Source organism: Podarcis filfolensis (assembly GCF_964270895.1).
Source record: "Podarcis filfolensis genome assembly, contig: HAP1_SCAFFOLD_364, whole genome shotgun sequence".
Taxonomy (NCBI): Eukaryota; Metazoa; Chordata; class Lepidosauria; order Squamata; family Lacertidae; genus Podarcis; species Podarcis filfolensis.
This window is the reverse complement of record NW_028149289.1, coordinates 1-20418: the sequence shown is the minus strand read 5'-3', so window position 1 is coordinate 20418 and position 20418 is coordinate 1. Positions and strand designations below refer to the sequence as shown.

Below are 20418 nucleotides of genomic sequence, written 5' to 3'. Positions count from 1 at the left end.
GATCTTGCGTCTTCCAGTGCTTTGCTATAAGTATTCTTGCTGCCGTTGTAGCATACATAAAGAAAGTTCTGTCCTTCTTTGGCACCAAATGGCCGACTATGCCCAAGAGAAAAGCCTCTGGTTTCTTCAAGAAGGTATACTTAAATACCTTTTTCATTTCATTATAAATCATTTCCCAGAAAGCCTTAATCTTTGGGCACGTCCACCAAAGGTGAAAGAATGTACCTTCAACCTCCTTACATTTCCAACATTTATTGTCAGGCAAATGATATATTTTTGCAAGCTTGACTGGTGTCATGTACCACCTGTATATCATTTTCATAATATTCTCTCTTAGGGCATTACATGCCGTAAATTTTATTTGTAATCCTTATAGCAATCCTACAAAGTATGTCAGTTTATCCCCTCCTCACCCCTACTATAGAGGGGGGGTTGAAGTTGAGAGAGTAGCTTGCCTAAGGCCACATAGTAAAGGACCCCTGGACAGTTAAGTCCAGTCAAAGGCAACTATGGGGTTGCGGCGCTCATCTCGCTTTTCAGGCTGAGGGAGCTGGCGTTTGTCCACAGACATCTTTCCGGGTCATGTGGCCAGCATGACTAAACCGCTTATGGAGCAACGGGACACCGTGACGGAAACCAGAGTGCACAGAATTGCCATTTACGTCCCCGCCGCAGCGGTACCTATTTATTTACTTGCACTGGTGTGCTTTCGAACTGCTAGGTTGGCAGAAGCTAGGGCAGAGCTCACCCCATCACGGGGATTCAAATCACCGACTTTCTGATTGGCAAGCCCAAGAGGCTCAGTGGTTTAGACCACAGCACCACCCGCATCCCACTTAGTAAATCATGACACAGGCAAGATTCAAATTGGTGACTTCCTGATCAGCAGTACAAATTTGTATCTGCCCACTAATAACAAATTCCACCCATCTCTACATCTAGGCATAGAGTCCTTTATATTTGAGACACCCTTGTGTATGTCATCAGCTTTCCCACCTACGGGAAACAGAATATGCCTATGGGAAACTAAATTAAAGAGCCAGTAAAGCAGTAGAGTGGCCTCACAAAGGAGAGAAAACAAATTCCGACAGATCCTCTCTTAGGTTTTCCTTCTGAGAAGTTGCTGCTAACTATACAAACCTGTATATACTGAAGATACTGGTCCAGCGCAGCACACTTGGGTATGCTGTAACCTTTGTAGAAGGAGAAGTCCTGGCCAAACATGTTTTCGCTGAACCACACTTTAGCAAACGTGTTGAGCAGCCTTTTGTCATAGTCATCCGTAACTCGGCCACCATACTGAATCTCCCCTATCATGTAACGAACAGTATTCCAAGACACACCCTGAAACAAAAACAGAAAAGGGTGCGGCATGATTTCATGCAGCAGGACACTAAAAATGTGTGTGTGTATCTATATATTGATGGATATAAATATGCTGATTTGAAAATTCCGAGACTTCTGAGACTCAAACTTGAACCATTGCAGTCAGATCACTTCCCCAATCCATCTCCCGACCCCTCAAGACCTGCTTCTTCACCCTACATAATCTGATCTCCATCATTTTGCGGTAGATGAAACTCTAGTATTACATCTGCTCAACAACCAAAGCTTCCCCCCCCCCCACTCTTATTTCAAAGCTATTTTTGTATCTGTATCAGGAAGGCACCAGGCCAAATTGGTTGCCAATAAATATTGCTGCAGATATTTCTGGGAGCATAGTCTTTCTGATGAGTGGCTCTTCTCCAAGTTTGTTAATTGTCTTACTTTAAATGTTGTGAGGTTCTGAAGCCCTTTTAAAATGTGTTTTTTTGGGATGGGGCGGTTATTGGGTTGTTGTTTTTATTTTGATTATGTATTTTGTGCTTTTATATTTTGATTTTACTCTGTGAACTGCCCCAAGACCTCCCGGTATAGGGCAATATATAAATTCAATAAATAATAATAATAAATAAGTTAGGCAGCAGCATAGACAGTAAGAGTGCAGAGAGTGTTGAAGTCTCCACTCTGCACATCAAAGTTAATGGGCCTTTAATCTAAGTTTTAAAGGTGATGGTAAATGCACCAAATTCAAAAGGTGCTAGATTTTGACCACGAGGAATGAACTGGGTGCACATTCTCTCCCAATTCTTCCTTTGCAACCACATGCACCCGATATCATATGACACGAGGCAGATATAAATGTGGCTGTGATTGGCCCTCAAAGGTGTGACAGCCCTAGTTAGGCCCACGTGCCATAGGTCACCACTGATCAACTTATACACGGACGTAGAAGGAAGAATCCATTTGCTGAAACAACAATTTAATTGTCCACACTACAGTGTACCACGGGTTAAGTACTTAATTTGTTCCGGAAGTCCGTTCTTAACCTGAAATTGTTCTTAACCTGAAGCACCACTTTAACTAATGGGGCCTCCCGCTGCCACCGTGCCGCCAGAGCACAATTTCTGTTTCCATCCTGAAGCAAAGTTCTTAACCTGAGGTACTATTTCTGGGTTAGCGGAGTCTGTAACCTGAAGCGTATGTAACCTGAAGCGTATGTAACCTGAGGTACCACTGTATTTCAAATACCACCTAAGTTGCTAAACTGCAGAGCCAAGTACCTTTTTGATGTCCATGTCATCCAAATGGTTCTGAACAAACTGTACTGTGGCATTGAAATCAGCTTGGTTGAACTCGTAAGGAATGTTCCATCCCAGAGGTCCAAATTTCCTCCTTTCCTGGACCGTGGAGTGTAGGAAGGCTACAGCATACAGCATTGGTTTCCACTGAACCATGTTGCTGATATCCAACAGATCCTGACTCACACCTGTCACAAAGACACTTCTAGATAATATCCATAACACCAGAGGAGTGGCTATGTTAGACTCATGCAGCAACATACCATGAAGAGTCATGTGTTACCTTAAAGATGAACACATTTATTATGGAATAATGAACTCAAAACCAAATACATGGATCTTAGCTGGCACGCACATAAAGGAGAAGGTTGTATTGTGGGAGTTGAATGGCAATTTGATGCAAAAATGACATGTGATGACCTTACAAAAATGTCAAATAGGTACACCTTTCATGGTAGCAGATGGGTGATAATTTGCTCAGCATTACTGAGATAAATTAGGAGCTTTAGTTTTTATAGTGCCTTATAGGAGGACCATATTATAGCAAAGTACTCACATTTCATTTTCTAGAGCTACATTTGTTAGTCCTATTCCATTTCTTCAAATACTTCCATATGACATTACTTGTACAAAAATAATATACATCACTGTGTTTTTTAAGGACCCAGACTAAATATTTAAATATATGCACAGAGTGTAATTCCTTGTAGGAACTGATCACTCATGATGCCCCTATTAAAAGCTACTGGGGGGGTGGAATCGCAGAGATACTGAAGGGGAGAGGGAAAAGCAAGTCCCTCACCTCCATAGGTTCTCTTCAGGCCAGCTTTGAGTCCTTGGGGAGGCTCATTGGTGAATTTTATAGACATCTGTAGAAGGGTGATGGGGAAATGCTTGTGGACCTCCGTAGTCATCCACAGACGGAAGGCCTCGTGAACATTTTCTGTTTCAACAATCGTGTCCATCAACTCATCCATAAAGTCAAGACCCAGGTGACAATTCTGCAAAAGTGCCCATCCACCCTAAGAAAGGGAAAGCATTGAAGAAACTTGATTTGATATTCATTTTAGAAGTCAACACAATCCAAACCAATTTTGCTATTGTTTTCTGCTAGTGATACTACAGTTCATATGCCTGCAAAGCTGTCCTAATTCTTTTCAATGCCAATGTGCATCCTTTTCTTGCTCTCCGCCCTCATACAGATGTAGACCAAGCCCAACCAAGCTCAGCCTCGAACCTCCTTCTCCCCAATCTGGGTGGATGTTCAAACTCTTACCATGTAGATTCTGTTCTTGAAAGAATATCCTGTTCAATTAGAGGCAATTAGCTTTATTTGGGGGATGGGGAATTAATTCAAACATGAACAACCAGCTGACTATTCAACCTAATTCAAACATGAACAACCAGCTGACTATTCAACCTAACATGCAGCACACAAATGTATGTCTCTACAAACAACAGTACAAATAGCAACAGAGTTTATAGTCTTGGTCAGGCTTCCTCAAACTCGGCCCTCTGGCTGTTTTGGGACTACAACTCCCATCATCCCTGGCTAACAGGACCCTTGGTCAGGGATGATGGGAATTGTAGTCCCAAAACAGCCAGAGGGCTGAGTTTGCCTATGCCTGGTCTTGGTTTTTCCTGTTGAAATTCCTCTCTCCTACCAACTGGCAATTCCATTGTCACTAGTGAGGGTAACTCATGTGAATATATCTAGCCTTAGATGGAAAAGAACAATTGGTCTTACCTGAAGAGCAGATTTGATAGGTTGCTAATGACCTGAATGGATTGGGTATGATCCTGTCACGTGATGAGATTATGCCCAGCCCATTTACGGCATCAGCAACCTACTCAATCTAGACATTATAGCAAGTGCATGAGTGCCAAACTGGCCATTCAGCATCTAATTTAAAAACTCCATTGAAGAAGAGTCTGCCACTCTCTGAGGGAGTCTGTTGCACTGTCAAACAGCTTACCTTCAGAAAGTTCTTTTTGATATTTAGTTGGAAAAAGGTTCCCACCCCTGCATTACTGTGAGCACGTGAATGGAAGCAATAAACCCACACCATTTCCCATTCTCTCACTTGTAATGTGCATTTGTCAATTCCTTGCCCCACTTCTTAAGCGGCCATGAGAGTAGGGAAACTCACGACATGATAACATCATGCCTCCCACTGTAGGCTACCATTCTAACTAGGAAGTAAGCCCCTCGAACACAATGGGACTTAATTCTGAGTAATCTCACACAGCATCATGTCTCAAGTTTACCAGGAGAAGGTGGTGTGAAGCTGTTTCTGTTGGTGGCACAAGGTCTCTGTAGGAACCAATTCTGCATGGATCAGCAGCCAATTATGCCTAGCCTAACCCATGTTGATGACCGATAAAATCCTGGAAAAATTCAAAGACTGATCTGCACTAAAAGAAAGTAGAGAATTTGTCTCACGTGTGCCATCGTTTGCTGCAGAAGTTTGCGGGCATGAACCTCCTGCCCTTGGCCCATGGACACATAGCGTGTCTCAATCTTCAGCCTTTTCCCCAGAGCAATGATGAAATCAGTGGGATCGGAGCCCATGGAAAGGAAGCAGATGAGAGGAGTGCGAGGATCGGATTCTTCCCAAGTCTTCTCCAAATCTAAGATGACCCCTTCTGCATATTTCTCCCCCATGGTATCCATAATGTACTTCCTAGCCTAGTGGAAAAGAAAAGGAGATGTGCACCAGTTTTCCCACACTGATTTTCATACCAAGTTTTCAGTTCTTACGAGACATCAAACCATGGATACAACTATATATCTCAAGAAACACAGGTTCCCATCTTCATGTCTTCCTGGTAATACAGGGTATTGGTGGGTGGGCATTTTTGGAGCATCAGCAGGTAAGAGAGGTGCTGTTGGGAATGGGAAAGATTCCTACTGTGTTGGACTGCAGGAGCTTTGACATGTAAGGATCTCTTCGCTTATAATGCTCACTTTAGAACTGCTTTGAGCCCCCCCGTCGTCGGCATTCTATTCCCATCCTAGTCAAAGCTTTTGTGATGGCCTGGGAATCCGATTCAGAGGCTGAACCGGAGGAATCCCAGCCTGCACAGGAGTCCCCGCCTCCAGGGCCGGCTGAACTGGGGCAGGGCCTTGATTCTGAAGCGCCTGCACCTGTGCCGGATCCTCAGGAGCAGGCACCAGGTGAACCCACTCTGGCTCCGGAGGGGGTTGAGGACACAGTGCCTACAGGTGCGCCTCTCCCAGCCCTGTCAGGGGAAAGTGAGTCTTCCCCTGGGTCCAGTAACCCTCCAGCCTCTCCTGAGCTGCAGAGGCTCGAGGCGGAGGGAACTGCTTTCTCCCAGGAGGAGTGCTCGCCTTAAGGCCAGGAGAGGCGGGTCTCCTGGGGGCTGGGACCGCCCCAAGCCTCAGAGAAGATAAAGGCCAGTCAGCCCGGTCCCAGGTTGCGGGAGCAAAGTCGTTGAAGAGCTGTTTCGGCCAGCACCCAGTCCTGTTCCCCCAGAGTTCCTGTCCTTGCCCGGCTCCTCGCTTTGGACCCCACTTCACCCATGGAGGACTGTCTGCCAACCCTCAACTCAGGTCCTGGACCTCGCCCCACGGTAACCTCCCCCCGGGATCAGCACAGCTTTTGGCCTACCTGAGCTATCGTTCTATCAGGACACCAAGACCTTATGAGGAGGAGGCGTCTGAAGCAGTCCAGAGCTTGGTCATAACCACTGGGAACAAGTTCTTCTTCTGGTTTCTCCTTATCAAACCAGATTTTCCACTGTTTTTCTGTCCGTGAGATCTATTAAGAACAAATACGGGAATATGTTTATTAAATAGCATAGATAGCAAGATTTATTTATTTTTTAGTTTCAGATATCTTAATGGAGGACTAGGGGTGTCCCTTTCTAGAAAACGTCCATGCTAATGGCAGCATCACAGCTTGACCACTGTCATGCGCTTTGTGCATTCCCACTCTTGAAGACACCTCAGAAACTTCACTTGGTCCCAAGTGTGACAGTATGGCTTTTATCTTAGGCAAGCCTCATGAGCATATTGAATCAATGCTTCAAGAGCTTCATTGGGTACCAGTTAGTTTTTGAGCTAAATTTAAGGAGCTGTGTAGCCTTGGACTTTACAGCCAGGGCCTGGGATAGATGAAGGAATGTCTTCTTCCATATATTCATCCCTGGGCTTTGGGATCTGTAAATGTTTTTATGGTTGCCACCATCGTGGAAGATGAGACTAGTCTCTATTTGCAAGAGGACCTTTTCAGTAGTGGTCCCACAATTTTGGAATTCCCTTCTTTTGAAAATGGTCCACCAGAAACAGAAAATCTGCTTCCGAAACATCTGTTCAGCATTGAGATTGAGGCCTTCCAACACGATTGTCTTAACACATGCCAGTCAAATGGAAAATACATTTTGAGGCAGGCTTGGACTTCACTTTTCTAGGTTCACATCAGCAGTTCTTCTGAAGCATAAAAGGCATGTGACATTGAAATATCTACAGAATCCTTCAAGAGAATGAAACGTGTCACACTGCTTAATCCTTGCCTCCTGTCAATCACCTACTTGGTCAAGAACATCTGAAAATTGTCTCAGTTTACTGAGCTCCACCAAGTTCAGCCAAGTCATATCCAGGATCCATCTAGCCGGTTTAGGTGGACAAGCTTTCAGATCCAAAGAAGCACCACCTGAAAAAAGACATTACAGCAAAAACCAGTTGAAAAGAGCTACTAAATATATAAAGTCAGATATTTAAAATTCTATTCATGGTGGATGGGCTGTGACTGCACTGCCCACTTCCCATGGCACAATTGCCCCACCTGTACCTCATGTGTTGGATTTGCGTAGAGGCCTACACCGGCATACTGGCATTCTCCATATCCCCTACTGCAGAGATGGGGGCCCTGTAGTCCTCCAGATGTTCCCAGACTACAATTCCCATGACATCCATTCCTAGCACAGGCTGAGGCTGATGGGAGTTGTAGTCTAATGAAATCTGGAGGGCAACAGGTTGCCTGCCACGTTGCATGGAGAATTTGAACATTTGCACCGGGTTGGAACACAGTAAGTTGCACATTTTATGCAGTAGCTCTGACCTTTAATCAGGGTCAAGAACTCCTCGTGCCTCACTTTGCCCCGCTGTAAGTCAATCTTCAAGGTGAGGAGCAATGTGAACAGGAACTTGTGCTCCTCATAAAGCCCTCGTGCAGCGTACTTATATACTTCATAGGTCATATGCTCAATGATATTTGCTATTCTCTTGCTCGTAATGGGGCTCTTGACAGACCTGTTCAAAAGAAAGTGGGGAAAGGAAAGAATGAAAGCGTAATCTAGTGCCATTGGTGAGGTTTTTGAAAGCCTTTTCTTCTGAAAAGAAAGCATTTTCAAAGCTGCACTTCATAAGCCCGAACATGTGCAGAAACAGGCAGTCACAGTGGCCAAATCGACATATAAGCTGCTCAGTCACCGTGATCCAACAGAACTCTTACTGCACTAGACCTAGTAAGGGAGCTAAGCTTACTACTTACTATGACCATGCGGGTGGCTCTGTGGTCTAAACCACTGAGCCTCCTGGGCTTGCCGATCAGAAGGTCAGCGGTCCAAATCCCTGTGACGGGGTGAGCTCCCGTTGCTCTGTCCCAGCTCCTGCCAACCTAGCAGTTCGAAAGCACACCAGTGCAAGTAGATAAATAGCTACTGCTGAGGCGGGAAGATAAACAGCATTTCCGTGCACTCTGGTTTCTGTCATGGTGTCCCGTTGCGCCATAAGCGGTTTCGTCATGCTAGCCACATGACCCGGAAAGCTGTCTGTGGACAAACACCAGCTCCCTCGGCCTGAAAGTGAGATGAGCGCCACAACCTCATAGTCGCCTTTGACTGGACTTAACCGTCCAGGGGTCCTTTACCTTTTACCTTTGGACCTAGTAAGGGAGCTAAACTACTTTATCAATAGATGGAAGGGCACAGTATTTCGGCTTCAAATACTGAAATGTATTATCTTTATCCTTATCTGTTCTGCCTGATTATTATTTTTTAAGAAAACCTGGCACAGGTGAGAAGCTTGTGAAGACAGAGTTCTATCTAATAAAGTCACCCCACTGTGCCACCAACTGCTACTGACCCACTGGTTCCTTCCAACGAAGGTAAACTCAAGGGCCAGCAACAGGCCCATCACACACATTACTGTGTGTCTGCCTGCTGATCATATGGACAAATAAGCGAAGGGCAAGCAGTTATTTTGCCCTTTAGAGACAAATTGCTTCTGGTTAACCAGGGTCCCCTAATCTCTGTGGACGACATATTATTCAGTTGCCTCTGAAGTGATTTCCCCGTCTTAAACAACGGTAGCTCAAGCCCTTGAACGCAGCTTTAAGCTTCCAATGTCAGTACACAGCTTAAGAGGATTTTTGTTTTCCGGGTAGGATTTCTGTTTCCTTTCATTACATTGCTCACTATCTCTCCCAAGCTCTTGATAGTTTGGAGACAAAACCCTGGGAGAAGACTCCAGCCCTTGAGAGGGATAGAGCGGGGAAGCTTAGCAGATGCAATCAGGAATTTACTTAAACTGAGAAATTGTGTGGAAATCAATACAAAAAGGATTGTACTATAATGACAGCATTAGGTTACTTTGCCCATTCAATGGCAAACGCAAACACAGGGGGAATAGTCATCAAGCGAAACCAAAGACTCTAGATTTTCAGACAGTTAAGACAAATGATAGTGCTGTTATGGATCACGGTTTGTGCACTGTTTCCCCTATCCTGCTCTCATTTCTGGTCAAATGGATTTGCTAAGTATTTGTGCAATGTCCACGACATGCCAAACGAAAACAGTGGCGCAAAGTGAATGAAGGAACACTCCAAACGATGCTGCCTTCCTTGCATCACTTCCGACTCCTTGAAAACAGTCTGGCCATCTGATTATATACTGTTATGAGAACTGTAAGGTCTCAAATACAGAATAAATATTCATAAATGCACACATATCTAAATACATGAACCACACGTCTGAAATAGTATGGGAGAGCAATCCTGAAGCCATTCTGACTCTGCCAATGACCTCAAATATTCCTCTGCTGTAAGGGAGGCAAATGGGGGAAAGCCTTCCCATTGTCTTTTTGCTTGCATATCCTGTCTTACGGGCATATTTGTGTATGAATAGGGTAAGCCTGTGACCTGGATTTAGGAACTGAAGTATTAACCATCACAAAAGAATGGCCAGGCTGCCCAGGTAATGCAATCAGCGACCATTATCAGGTATCCTGGCAGACAGGATTTCTGCCATAGACCACCTCCTTCTGTGATGTATGCATGATGTTTTGGGGGGGGCTACCGGGACGCAGGTTAAACCACAGAACATAGGACCTGCTGATCAGAAGGTTGGCGGTTTGAATCTCCGCAACGGGGTGAGCTCCTGTTGCTTGGTCCCTGCTCCTGCCAACCTAGCAGTTCAAAAGCACCTCAAAGTGCAAGTAGATAAATAGGTACCGCTCCGGCGGGAAGGTAAACGGAGTTTCTGTGCACTGCTCTGGTTCACCAGAAGCGGTTTAGTCATGCTGGCCACATGACTCGGAAGCTGTACACCGGATCTCTCGGCCAATAAAGCGAGATGAGCGCCGCAACCCCAGAGTCAGTCACGACTGGACCTAATGGTCAGGGGTCCCTTTACCTTTACCTTGGGCTACAGGGTGGTCCATTTCAAAAGTCTATATAAGGGCTTGCACACCATTGTTCAGGGTTCGTCTCCCTCTGTGTGTGGTGAGTGGGGACCCTGTTGCAACAGGTCCTTTATTAAAGATCATACTTACTAGCCGCTTTGCTTCTCAATATACTCTGGCTGGCCTGTTTTCTGCTACCGATAGGAAACCCACTTAAGGACTCTATACAGGCTCCAGAATACCCCACAAGGGAAAGGGAGCAGTTTTTCTTATAACAATACCAATCCCCAGAAAGGGAAAGATCTCACTTGTCATAGTTACCTAGCAAGGGAAAGGTCAAACAGGCCCAAGAACTGTCGGAGTGAAGTCTGATACATGACATTAACCATACTCATCTCGGTTATCAGGAAATAGAGAATGCTTCCTCTTGTTGCAACTGGAGAAAAGAAAAGTTGGATATGATCAAAATACAGAATGCAATACAAAAGTGGGTGGTCTTCTGATGGACAAATGATAACATGTTGTTCATGGTTAACAGAGGGCTCATTTGCACCACATTTTCCAGGTACAAGTCCAGGCTTTAGAGCTCTGTTGATGAATTTTATTTTATTTTTTGTCCCAGCACTTTCCCCAGGAAAAACCCATATTTTACTGCTGTTTGCTCCAATTCAGAGGTAAAACATGGGTTTTCCCAGGCAAAGCACTGGGACAAGAAGAAGAAGAAGAAGAAGAAGAAGAAGAAGAAGAAGAAGAAGAAGAAGAAGAAGGAGAAGGAGAAGAAGAAGAAGAAGAAGAAGAAGAAGAAGAAGAAGAAGAAGAAGAACAACAACAACAACAACAACAACAACAACAACAACAACAACAACAACAACAACAACAACAACAACAACAACAACACTTGGATATGGGTCACAAAAGGAAGTCTGAACGAGACCTGATAGAACATTGTTTTCAACAATAAACCCCACTGCCTATATACTGCAAATAGAAAAATTCCAGACCTCTTTCTTTCTGTCTTAATGCTTTGCAGCAAGCCACACATCCACCTATTTTAAAACTGCAGTGCGTGCTCCAGATTTCTGCTTTTCTGTTCCATGGGTGAAATTCCACTAATACACCAATTCAGGAAGTCGCAGAAAAGCAATGCATCGCAACGATGGCATGAACCCCAGAATTCTGGGAGTTCAGCCACTGGATTTTTGAAGTGTGCACTTCCATATCTATTTTTAATCAGGGCACTATGGGGTTTGGGAACCTGTTTCAGGTTGCAGCACATCTGAAGAGGCCACCCAGGCAGGTTGGAGAAATGGAGAAGGTAGAGGCAGGGCCAGAACCCTTGCAGAAATATCTTAGACTCTGGTAATCAGCAATGAGATTGGCAGCCTGATCCATTCCAGAATCAATTTACAGTTCAGATCATTTTCCGAATCTCCAATGGGCATTCAGCAAAATAATCCAGTTTCTAGACATTTTTTCCAGTGTGGATTAAGCCAAGAGCATCTATCACAGATACAGCTCTCCCTCCAGTGGCTTCTCAACAAAGAGCACGAGAGATGCAACATCAACACAATAATAACGCTTTGCTGAATCTCTACTGTTCTGAACAGACTTCCTTGTTGTTGTTTTTATAACTAACTGCTTTTCTTACTTTTATAACTGTATATTATATTATGGCAATCTGCCTGGGACCATATGGTGATGGGTAAGTAAAAAAAAGATCTCATAAATAAAATAAAGTAAAACAAGATAAAATAAAATACACCATTGGATAAATCTTATAATGGACTTCATACATAAGACTATACGTAATATGTAGATGTAACAAAGGTGTAGAACATTTTTGGCCTGGCAGCCAGCCTTGTGAGACATGGACCACTTATAAACACCATCCCCAACTCCTCGAATGATTTCATCAATGGTGTCTCTGAAATTTTTTACACATCACTTGGAAAGACAGGCGGACTAATGCCAGTGTACTGGAAGAAGCAAAGATCACCAGTGACGAAGCAATGATTCTTCAACATCAACTTCGTTGGACTGGTTGTGTTGTGTGGATGCCTGATTATCGTCTTCCAAAGTAACTACTCTATTAAACTTAAGCTTAAAAATGGAAAGCATAATGCTGGTGGTCAACAAAAGAGGTTTAAAGACTCTCTCAAGGAAAATCTAAAAAAATGTAGTATAAACAGTGACAACTGGGAAACAATGGCCTGCGAGTGCTCCAATTGGAGAACAGCCTTTACCAAAGGTGTCTTGGGTTTTGAAGATGCTCAAACTCAGGACGAAAGGGAGAAACGTGTTAAGAGGAAGGCACGCTTGGCAAACCCTCACCGTGATCAACTCCTACCTGGAAACCTATGTCCCCACTGTGGAAGAATGTGTGGATCCAAAATTAGCCCCCACAGTCACTTCCGGACTCACTGTTAAGAGACAATCTTACTCGGCTATGAGTGATCACCAAAGAAGAAGAAGATCTCTCTCTACTTCTGCAGACAGGTGGGTGGTGAAGGCCACTGCCAAAGTGTTTTTGCACAGCACTTTCCAAGTGCCCAACACCAGCTGGTTGACAGGCACTTGGGAACAGCAGCAGAAGGGGCTTGGACAGCCCTATGCCTAGGACTTCAACCCTGCTTTCTTCTGGGATCGGCTGCATGATTGAATTCCATGTGAGGAACTTGGTCATGCAGCTGTTCCATTAAGGATGAACTCCTTGCCCCTTAGATGATGGGTGTTGACTTCAACCACGCTCCCTGCAGGGTTCAGCTGTGCGACCAAGTTCCCCACAGGGACCTCTGTCATGCAACATGGAATGGTGAAAGTATGTACTGATGAGGATGGAAGGATGCAGCAATGCTATGGATTGATCGTATGGGCAAAGTGAAGTGGGACCAGGAAAACATCAATTCCCGAAACTATAGACCTGCCAGACACTATTTTCAAAGACTAACACATCTTTGTATTAGCTATATAATCTGGTTTTTCCCATGTTTCCATACTGTCATCTCCCAGCTCCAATCATGATTCTGACCACTGACTTAAGACAGTTGGGTCACCATCACTAGAGGGCATTCTGCTCACCAGGTCTGTATTCCTCTCGGGCTGAATTAATCTGTACTTCAGTCTCTGCAGAAATTTGCAATTTCTGTGTCACCTCCTCTGCCGTCTTCTTTGTGTTGCTAAGTACAATGATGAGACTCTCATCTTCCACCAGAGAGCCTTGTGTGCTTGTCAGCCGGTACAGCAAGTTATCTTCCAGTTCTTTCATCTTTCTTTTGTTAGCAGTCACATCTTCCATCAGATCCGTTCTCTCTTTCTCCAGCTCCTGTTAAAGTTCACCATGAAGCCACACATCAGTGAAATGCTTTGTCAGAAGCAGGCTCATTAATGTATACAATACACAAAGTCAAAAGTATAGGCAGTGCAGTAATGGGTATAACAGGCAATGTAACTGAGACCCCAAATGTGGATTTCCATATATGATTTTTGGACTCCACTTCCCATTAGCCCCAGCCAGCATGGCAAATGGACAGGGGTTATAGGAGCTGTAGTTTATAATAATGTCTAGATGAGAACAGCTTTCCCCTTCCCCTTTCTACAGGTATGCCTTGATACCTGATTTTTTATTTCTACTAGGAACATGCATGAAATCCAGACTCTGAAGAAAACCCAAGTGGCCTGCAGAACTCATCCTTGCAAGGATGGAGAGGTCCAGCCCATCAATGTGGCAAAGACCATTTCAAAGCCTCAGACCAAACCACATCTCACTGTAGCCTTATTAGACTTTACCGATTGGTTGGGTGAGCGTTGCTCCCGGAGAGGGAGGAAAGAGTCAAAAGACACTGAGGTTGCTTCAGAGAAAGAGTTATTTATTTCTGCTCTCTGGAGCAGCAGAAAGGCACTTGCGTGGTCAGTTCACAGCAAGAGCACTTAAAGAGTGGTTACACACAGCTTATATACCCTTTCTGGTCCCCTTACCCCCTCCCCAGGAATCCAGCCATGTCAGCTTATACACGTAAATTGACATCCATGACCATAAACAGATGTTCCTGTTCCTATACTCTTGACCATAAAAGGATGTTCCTGTTCCTGTATTCCTTATCTTGGGGTAAGAAGGTCACCAACTTTAAGAGCACTCCTGGCGCCATCCCCGAGCGCGGGGGTGTCTTGCAAGGTCTGTGTGTCAGTGTGTCAGGATATTTACAACCTACAAGATAAGATAAGCCCCAGCTCTGCCATCCCGTCTCCACTTCAGAACTGACAAGGCCATCCATTAAGCATCACAGACTGATAAAGGAGAGAGTTTTGTTTATACAGCTGGGTTCCTGTTGTACATTGGCTCAAGTGCTCAAGTTAATGGATTTTAGCTAATGGACCCTTGGAGAAGGAAAAATGGGGATTTGGGGGCCCGCTTCAAACTGACTGCACAGTCAGGTTTTAGATTTGAGAAACCCATTCCTTCATCACTTCACATAGTGTTTCTGAAACAAAGCCCACTGGAACTTGATGGGTCCAATTTCACTCCCAGAAATGGGGCCACTTGCAAGTGGAACCGGATAATCCATCCTGAACTCCAGATGGAATTAAATCTCCTGGCATTCCTAGTTCTAGCAGATCTTGAACACTATGGAATCCATGGCAAGCACTTCACTAGGTAACCAAACTAGATGGTGTGGCAGCTGTCATGTCACAACACCATGGAAAAAATTCTGGAGTTTTCCCAGCCACATTGCAATGACTGATCTTACAAGCAACCTGTTATGCTACATAATATTTATGCTTGGATAAAACACTACAATAGATCCAACTGTTGCACAGACAGGAATGATTAATTTCACATTGTTAGTGCCATCAAAAAGTTAATTTGCATCTAATTCAAAAGTGGGCTTCATTCTGCAGGATGTGACTTGACCATAACGAGCTAAAAAATCTTCCTGCATGGAAGACAGACCTATGGCATGTACAATCTGCAGAAACAAAAGGAAATGTAATTGGGGATTGTGAAAGTAATTTATGAGAATTATGAGCTTTCTTTGGACAAGCCGTGATAGGAAATCTGAACATTAAAAATGCAAATACCTTTGAAGCAAAGGATGAAAAGGTAATCCAGAAAGAAATGAGGGAACATTTGCTCATTTCATTTGTTTTAATTAGTTTCCATTTCAAGATGAAAAGGTTGCAGAGGCAAAACGTCTCCAGAATACAAACAGGTGTAATTGCAACATTCTAGCACGTGATCTCATGCCTACAAGGTTTTCTTTTCTTCTTCTTCTTTTTTTTTTTGGACAACAGCAGTAATTTTCACATGCAACATTATATATATATACATACATATATATATATATATATATATATATATATATATATATATATAGTCATTCTAGTACTATACTCCAAACATCATTGTGCAAGACAATCTCATTTTAATGTAGACATGTTACACGCCACTGCGTAACATAACCTGCTAATCGAGACACTTAAAGAAAGTATTAAAACCGGAAGCACAGATGTAGTCCATTACACAAATTTCCAAAACTGATACGCTCTTCAGCAAAGCCTCAATGAAGAATTTTTTAATGAGTTGATTGCCACATTAATGGGGGGCATGGGGAGGTCAATCCATGCTATCTTATGTCACTATGGTTTGTAGGGCAAGCACAAACCATGGTTTGTCAACTCAGGTACAATGGTTGCCTGAACCAGGAAGTCACAGAAGAGAGGGGAGGGCTCAAACCCTCCCAACAGCTAAACCATGGTTTGGCCATTAGGTCAGAACCAACAGAGTGTCTGGTACATAGCCAGGAAGAAGAATATTCTTTGCCTTATACATTGCGATACTGAAAAGCTTGTAAAATACCAACATGGTCATCATTACTCCCCGATTCTTGGGAAACCTAGTTCTAGGATGAGGCTACCAATGTCCCACTCTGAAGTTTGCAGAAAAACTGTGTCCTGTAGTGGTTAAACAGGTTTAGGGATGAAGGTTTGGTGTGGCCTTAACCTCTCAAGGTTAATAAAGATGGATGAGATTTTGAAATATTATGTGAAAGGGAAATGCTTGTGCTGGCCATTCTTCTTCAAATTTTATCAGGTACATTGGAAATGTAAAGAAAATGAAGGTACATTCTTTCACCTTTGGTGGACGTGCCCAAAGATTAAGGCTTTCTGGGAGATGATCTATAATGAAATGAAAAAGGTATTTAAATATACCTTCCTGAAGAAACCAGAGGCCTTTCTCCTGGGCATAGTCGGCCAATTGGTGCCAAAGAAGGATAGAACTTTCTTTATGTATGCTACAACAGCAGCAAGAATACTCATTGCAAAGTATTGGAAGACACAAGAGTTACCCACCCTGGAAGAGTGGCAGATGAAGGTGATGGACTACATGGAACTGGCGGAAATGACTGGCAGAATCCGAGACCTGGGAGAAGAGTTGGTGGAAGAAGACTGGAAGAAATTTAAAGACTACCTTCAGAAACACTGTAAAATTAAGGAATGTTAAAATGATGTTGGACTGAAAATAAGTGGCATTAGCAACAAAGTTAATAAGAATATGCAAAAATGAATTGATAAATGGATGAAAATATAGAGTTATAATATGTTAAGATATAGAGTTAAGATAAACGAAAGAAGGTAAGGATTTGCTGATTTGATTATTTAAATGGGAATACAAAAAGGGGAGGTGTGAGGAGGTCAAGGAAACAAGCTTATGAGTTTAAAGTTACTAAAAATGGATTTGTTTTTTTAATTCTTTTTTATCTTTTTGTTTTTTGTATTTTGTATTTTTATTCCTCTTTTTTTCTTTTATGTATTTTTCTACGTTTTCTTTTTTGTATCTTTGTCTTTCTATGTGACTTTTTTATTTTGATTTTGTAAACTTATGTTTTGTAAAACCACAATAAATATCTTTTAAAAAAAAAACTTTATCAGGTGCAATCCCAGGGTCAAGGTAGCCTTTGGGGCAAGGAATGATCACTTGGCTGTAGATAGTATGCTTTGAATATGTCTTACACACAGAATGTCCCCAATAAAGTCCCATGGCATCTGTTAAAACTCCGAAGCCTGTGGGCACTTTCTGAAGTCCTTTCGCATGCAACTAGGACCAGTTTCTTCACCTCTGAACTTCTTCTATGATGCACAACTTAGCAGAGTAGTGCAGCTTTTCCTAGGCAACGATCGAGACTGCTCAGTCTGGATGACGGTCAGGAACAAAGCTGACGACTGGTTTTGTAGTTTATTATATACGGCAGTAAACTCCCAAGCTATATACAAGTTACTATATACAGACATGAACTTTATCCCTCTCCAAGCACTCCAGGTTACTCCTAACTAGACAAACAATGTCATAGGTCATGCTGCCTATATAAGAGACCTCAGACAATCACTGAGCTGTTATTAGGCCCTCTAATCTCCAGACAAATTTCTCCCGTGCTCTTGTCTCCCTAGCCTGTAGTCAAAACACTAATTGCTCACTTGCCAAGCTGCACGTAGACTATGAACTCCAACAGCATCATCAGTTAAAGAACCTCAGGTTGGAGGGATGGGGAAAGGGCCCTGAAGTGCCAGCTGTCAGTCAAAATGGACAATGGGCATGACTCATGCAGATTCATACGTCCATATGCAATGTAAAAAAGTTTTTAAAAATATATATATAAAACACAGAAATAGTAGGTGGGAAAGCAGAGGAGATGTATGAGAGAGAAAACGTTGCTGAATTGTGTTGATTCTGCTTCAAGTATCTCACTTATTTTACTGGAGTGTTGTTTTGTCTGGTCCCCATTGCATCTCAGGAAGCTGTGAAGCTCACCATTCCAATGTTAGAAAACAGAAAAAAATCACCACGGTAAACGGCAACAAAACTCTGTACAAATGATAGTTCCAGAATTGTCAGAGATTCTTTCTCACTTACCTGTTTTTCTGTTAGAATGACTCTCCCTAGAAGCTGGTCTTCTAGACCCTTCATAGTGACAGTAAAATCGATAATGGAGGTACGAGCACTAATCTCGGGGGTATATGCTGGATTCGGGAGCTTGGTGGTAATATAAAGTCTGAAGCCATTCATTACATCCATTTCTTTATCCCCAACTTTTACCTAATTAACAAAAGCGATGATGGGAGTAGAAGAGAATTAGAAGCCCCGAAAAAAGCTTTATTGTAGTACTCTTTCAAGCATCGGCTTGTTATTGAGGGTGCAACACCTAGCTTCTGTTAATCCGCTCCACTTCCCAGTGGGGAGGAGTTGCAGTGGACCGCGTGGCCACCCACTCCCCACCCGTTGCCTGGGGGATCCCAGCCATGTTAGAGCCCGGCCAGCCAATCCGCTGGCTGGGGGGGCGTGGCCGGGCCAGTTTAAACCGAGGAGCGAGCCAAGGAACTTCCTCTTTGGCTTACTTCCTCAATCACCTGCCCTCCCTCCCTATTTGCAGGTTAGGCACTGGCCTTGCTATGGACTTCGGTTAGTCACCTTGGTTGTCCGAGGGGCCTGGTAGGAATTTTTCCACTTGGCAAATTGGCATTGGCCACTTGGTTTTCGCCTACCTCGTAGCAATCATCACAACTTTGTTAGGGTTGTGGTTAGGCATTGTTTGACCTTGTGGGGGGGAGGGGAGGTGTGGCCATCACCTGCCCCTCCATGCTTAAGGGTTTTCGGTTAAAGGAATCCGGGGGTGTTGATCTTGTCTGAAGCCTGGTTGGGGGCTAGGGCCTTGACACGACCCCCACGGGAACACCGGGAGGAGCTTGAGTTGGTTCGCATCGACAGGGCTCCCCCTACCGGTGGCTTACCCTTACTGGACTTCCTGCGCAGCGGGCAGGAGTCAAATATAGTTGGGTCCAATCAATGCCTAAGCCGATACCACTCACATTCTGTAATTCAATAAAGTTATGCCCTAAATTTGCCCAATAACATAAACCTAATATCTGTGTCCTTGTGTGAGTTATTTCCTAACAAGGGGGTGGCTGCGGGGTCTCGACACGCAACTGTATTACTTTAGTAAAGCAACACTTGGTATTTCAAACAGTTGCCATGCAAGCAATTACACTTTTGTTAATGCAGCAGACGGTAAGTTTAAAGAACATTTTTACTTCCCTCACCTTGTATGTAGAGCCTGTTTTGATGAAGTTTCTTTCCAGCACATTGTCCAAAGCTGGATCCAGTTCTTCGCCAACATCTTCAATTAACAATGGCCTTCCAAGAGACAGGCTATCCTCCAAGTGGTTTCTAAAATACTTGTGATTTAAAGAGGTGATCTGAAAATAGAAGCATTCTGACCATCTATTAAGCTGTTTGCTCACAAGGGGAATAACCAACTTTCTCCTCTGTCCCATGCTCCCCTTGACTGTGTGAGCTATTTTTTGGTACTGAGTGGGATCATAAATGGCGGTCTGAAGAAGTGGGCCAATGTTACCCCCTAGTACATTTCCAAGCACAATTCAAAGCCCTAAACTGCTTCGGACCCGTATACCTGAAGGAGCGTCTCCACCCCCATCATTCAGCCCAGACACTGAGGTCCAGCTCCAAGGGCCTTCTGGCGGTTCCCTCACTGAAAGAAGTGAAGTTACAGGGAACCAGACAGAGGGCCTTCTCGGTAGTCACGTCACCCCTGTGGAAGGCCTCCCATCAGATGTCAAGGAAATAAACAACTATACAACCTTTAGAAGACAGCTGAAGACAGGGAAGTTTTTAATGTTTGATGTTAGATTATGTTTTTGTATATGCTGGAAGCCACCCAGAGTGCCTGGGGCAACCCAGTCAGACGGGCATGGTACAATTATTATTATTATTATTATTATTATTATTATTATTATTTTGCGAGGCACTCTGCTTCATACTGTATCTAAGTTATGTACAGAAAGGGAGTTAGTCTTTGTGTCGTTTGCCCATTCCTTGTGATTTTGTTTGTACAGGGGGATGGAAATGGTTAATGTAGATTGATCAATGAGAAAGCTCAGAGGCGGAGCCTACCTGGTTTTGAGGCTCAGCCCTGGGGCTTTACCATTGGGAGATAGAGCAGTCAGAGCCAGACAGAGCCCGTAAAAGGTGAACATAGCGGTTGTGACAGCTAGAGTGAGAGACAGGGATAGAACTGAGAGAGGAGAGTGTGACAGTGTGAGATAGTGCCACATCTAGTTAAAGGCACGCATTTGAGAAACCAT

At 43.7% G+C, this 20418-nt stretch overlaps 1 protein-coding gene across 1 annotated transcript; it reads right to left on the bottom strand.

The window, feature by feature from the left end:
• Positions 1-1011: 1011 nt before the first annotated feature.
• LOC310755123 (dynein axonemal heavy chain 5-like) lies at positions 1012-19605 on the bottom strand. The gene is made up of 11 exons (XM_083631814.1): positions 19357-19605; positions 18173-18355; positions 13345-13588; positions 10588-10702; positions 7706-7896; positions 7176-7297; positions 6254-6403; positions 5065-5310; positions 3424-3643; positions 2604-2809; positions 1012-1344 (listed from the first exon to the last, which is right to left on the bottom strand). Exons 1-11 carry the CDS (start codon positions 19588-19590, stop codon positions 1027-1029), a joined length of 2229 nt encoding a protein of 742 aa, XP_083487940.1. The 5' UTR covers positions 19591-19605; the 3' UTR covers positions 1012-1026.
• Positions 19606-20418: the final 813 nt, after the last annotated feature.

Coding starts and splice junctions, on each gene's coding strand:
- LOC310755123 (XM_083631814.1), bottom strand. CDS start 19,590: ATGGGACAGAGGAGAAAGTTGGTTATTCCCCTTGTGAGCAAACAGCTT. Junction 2,810..3,423: donor CCTGAAGAGAACCTATGGAG/GTGAGGGACTTG, acceptor TCTTTGTGACAG/GTGTGAGTCAGGATCTGTTG. Junction 1,345..2,603: donor ATGACATGGACATCAAAAAG/GTACTTGGCTCT, acceptor TTTTTGTTTCAG/GGTGTGTCTTGGAATACTGT.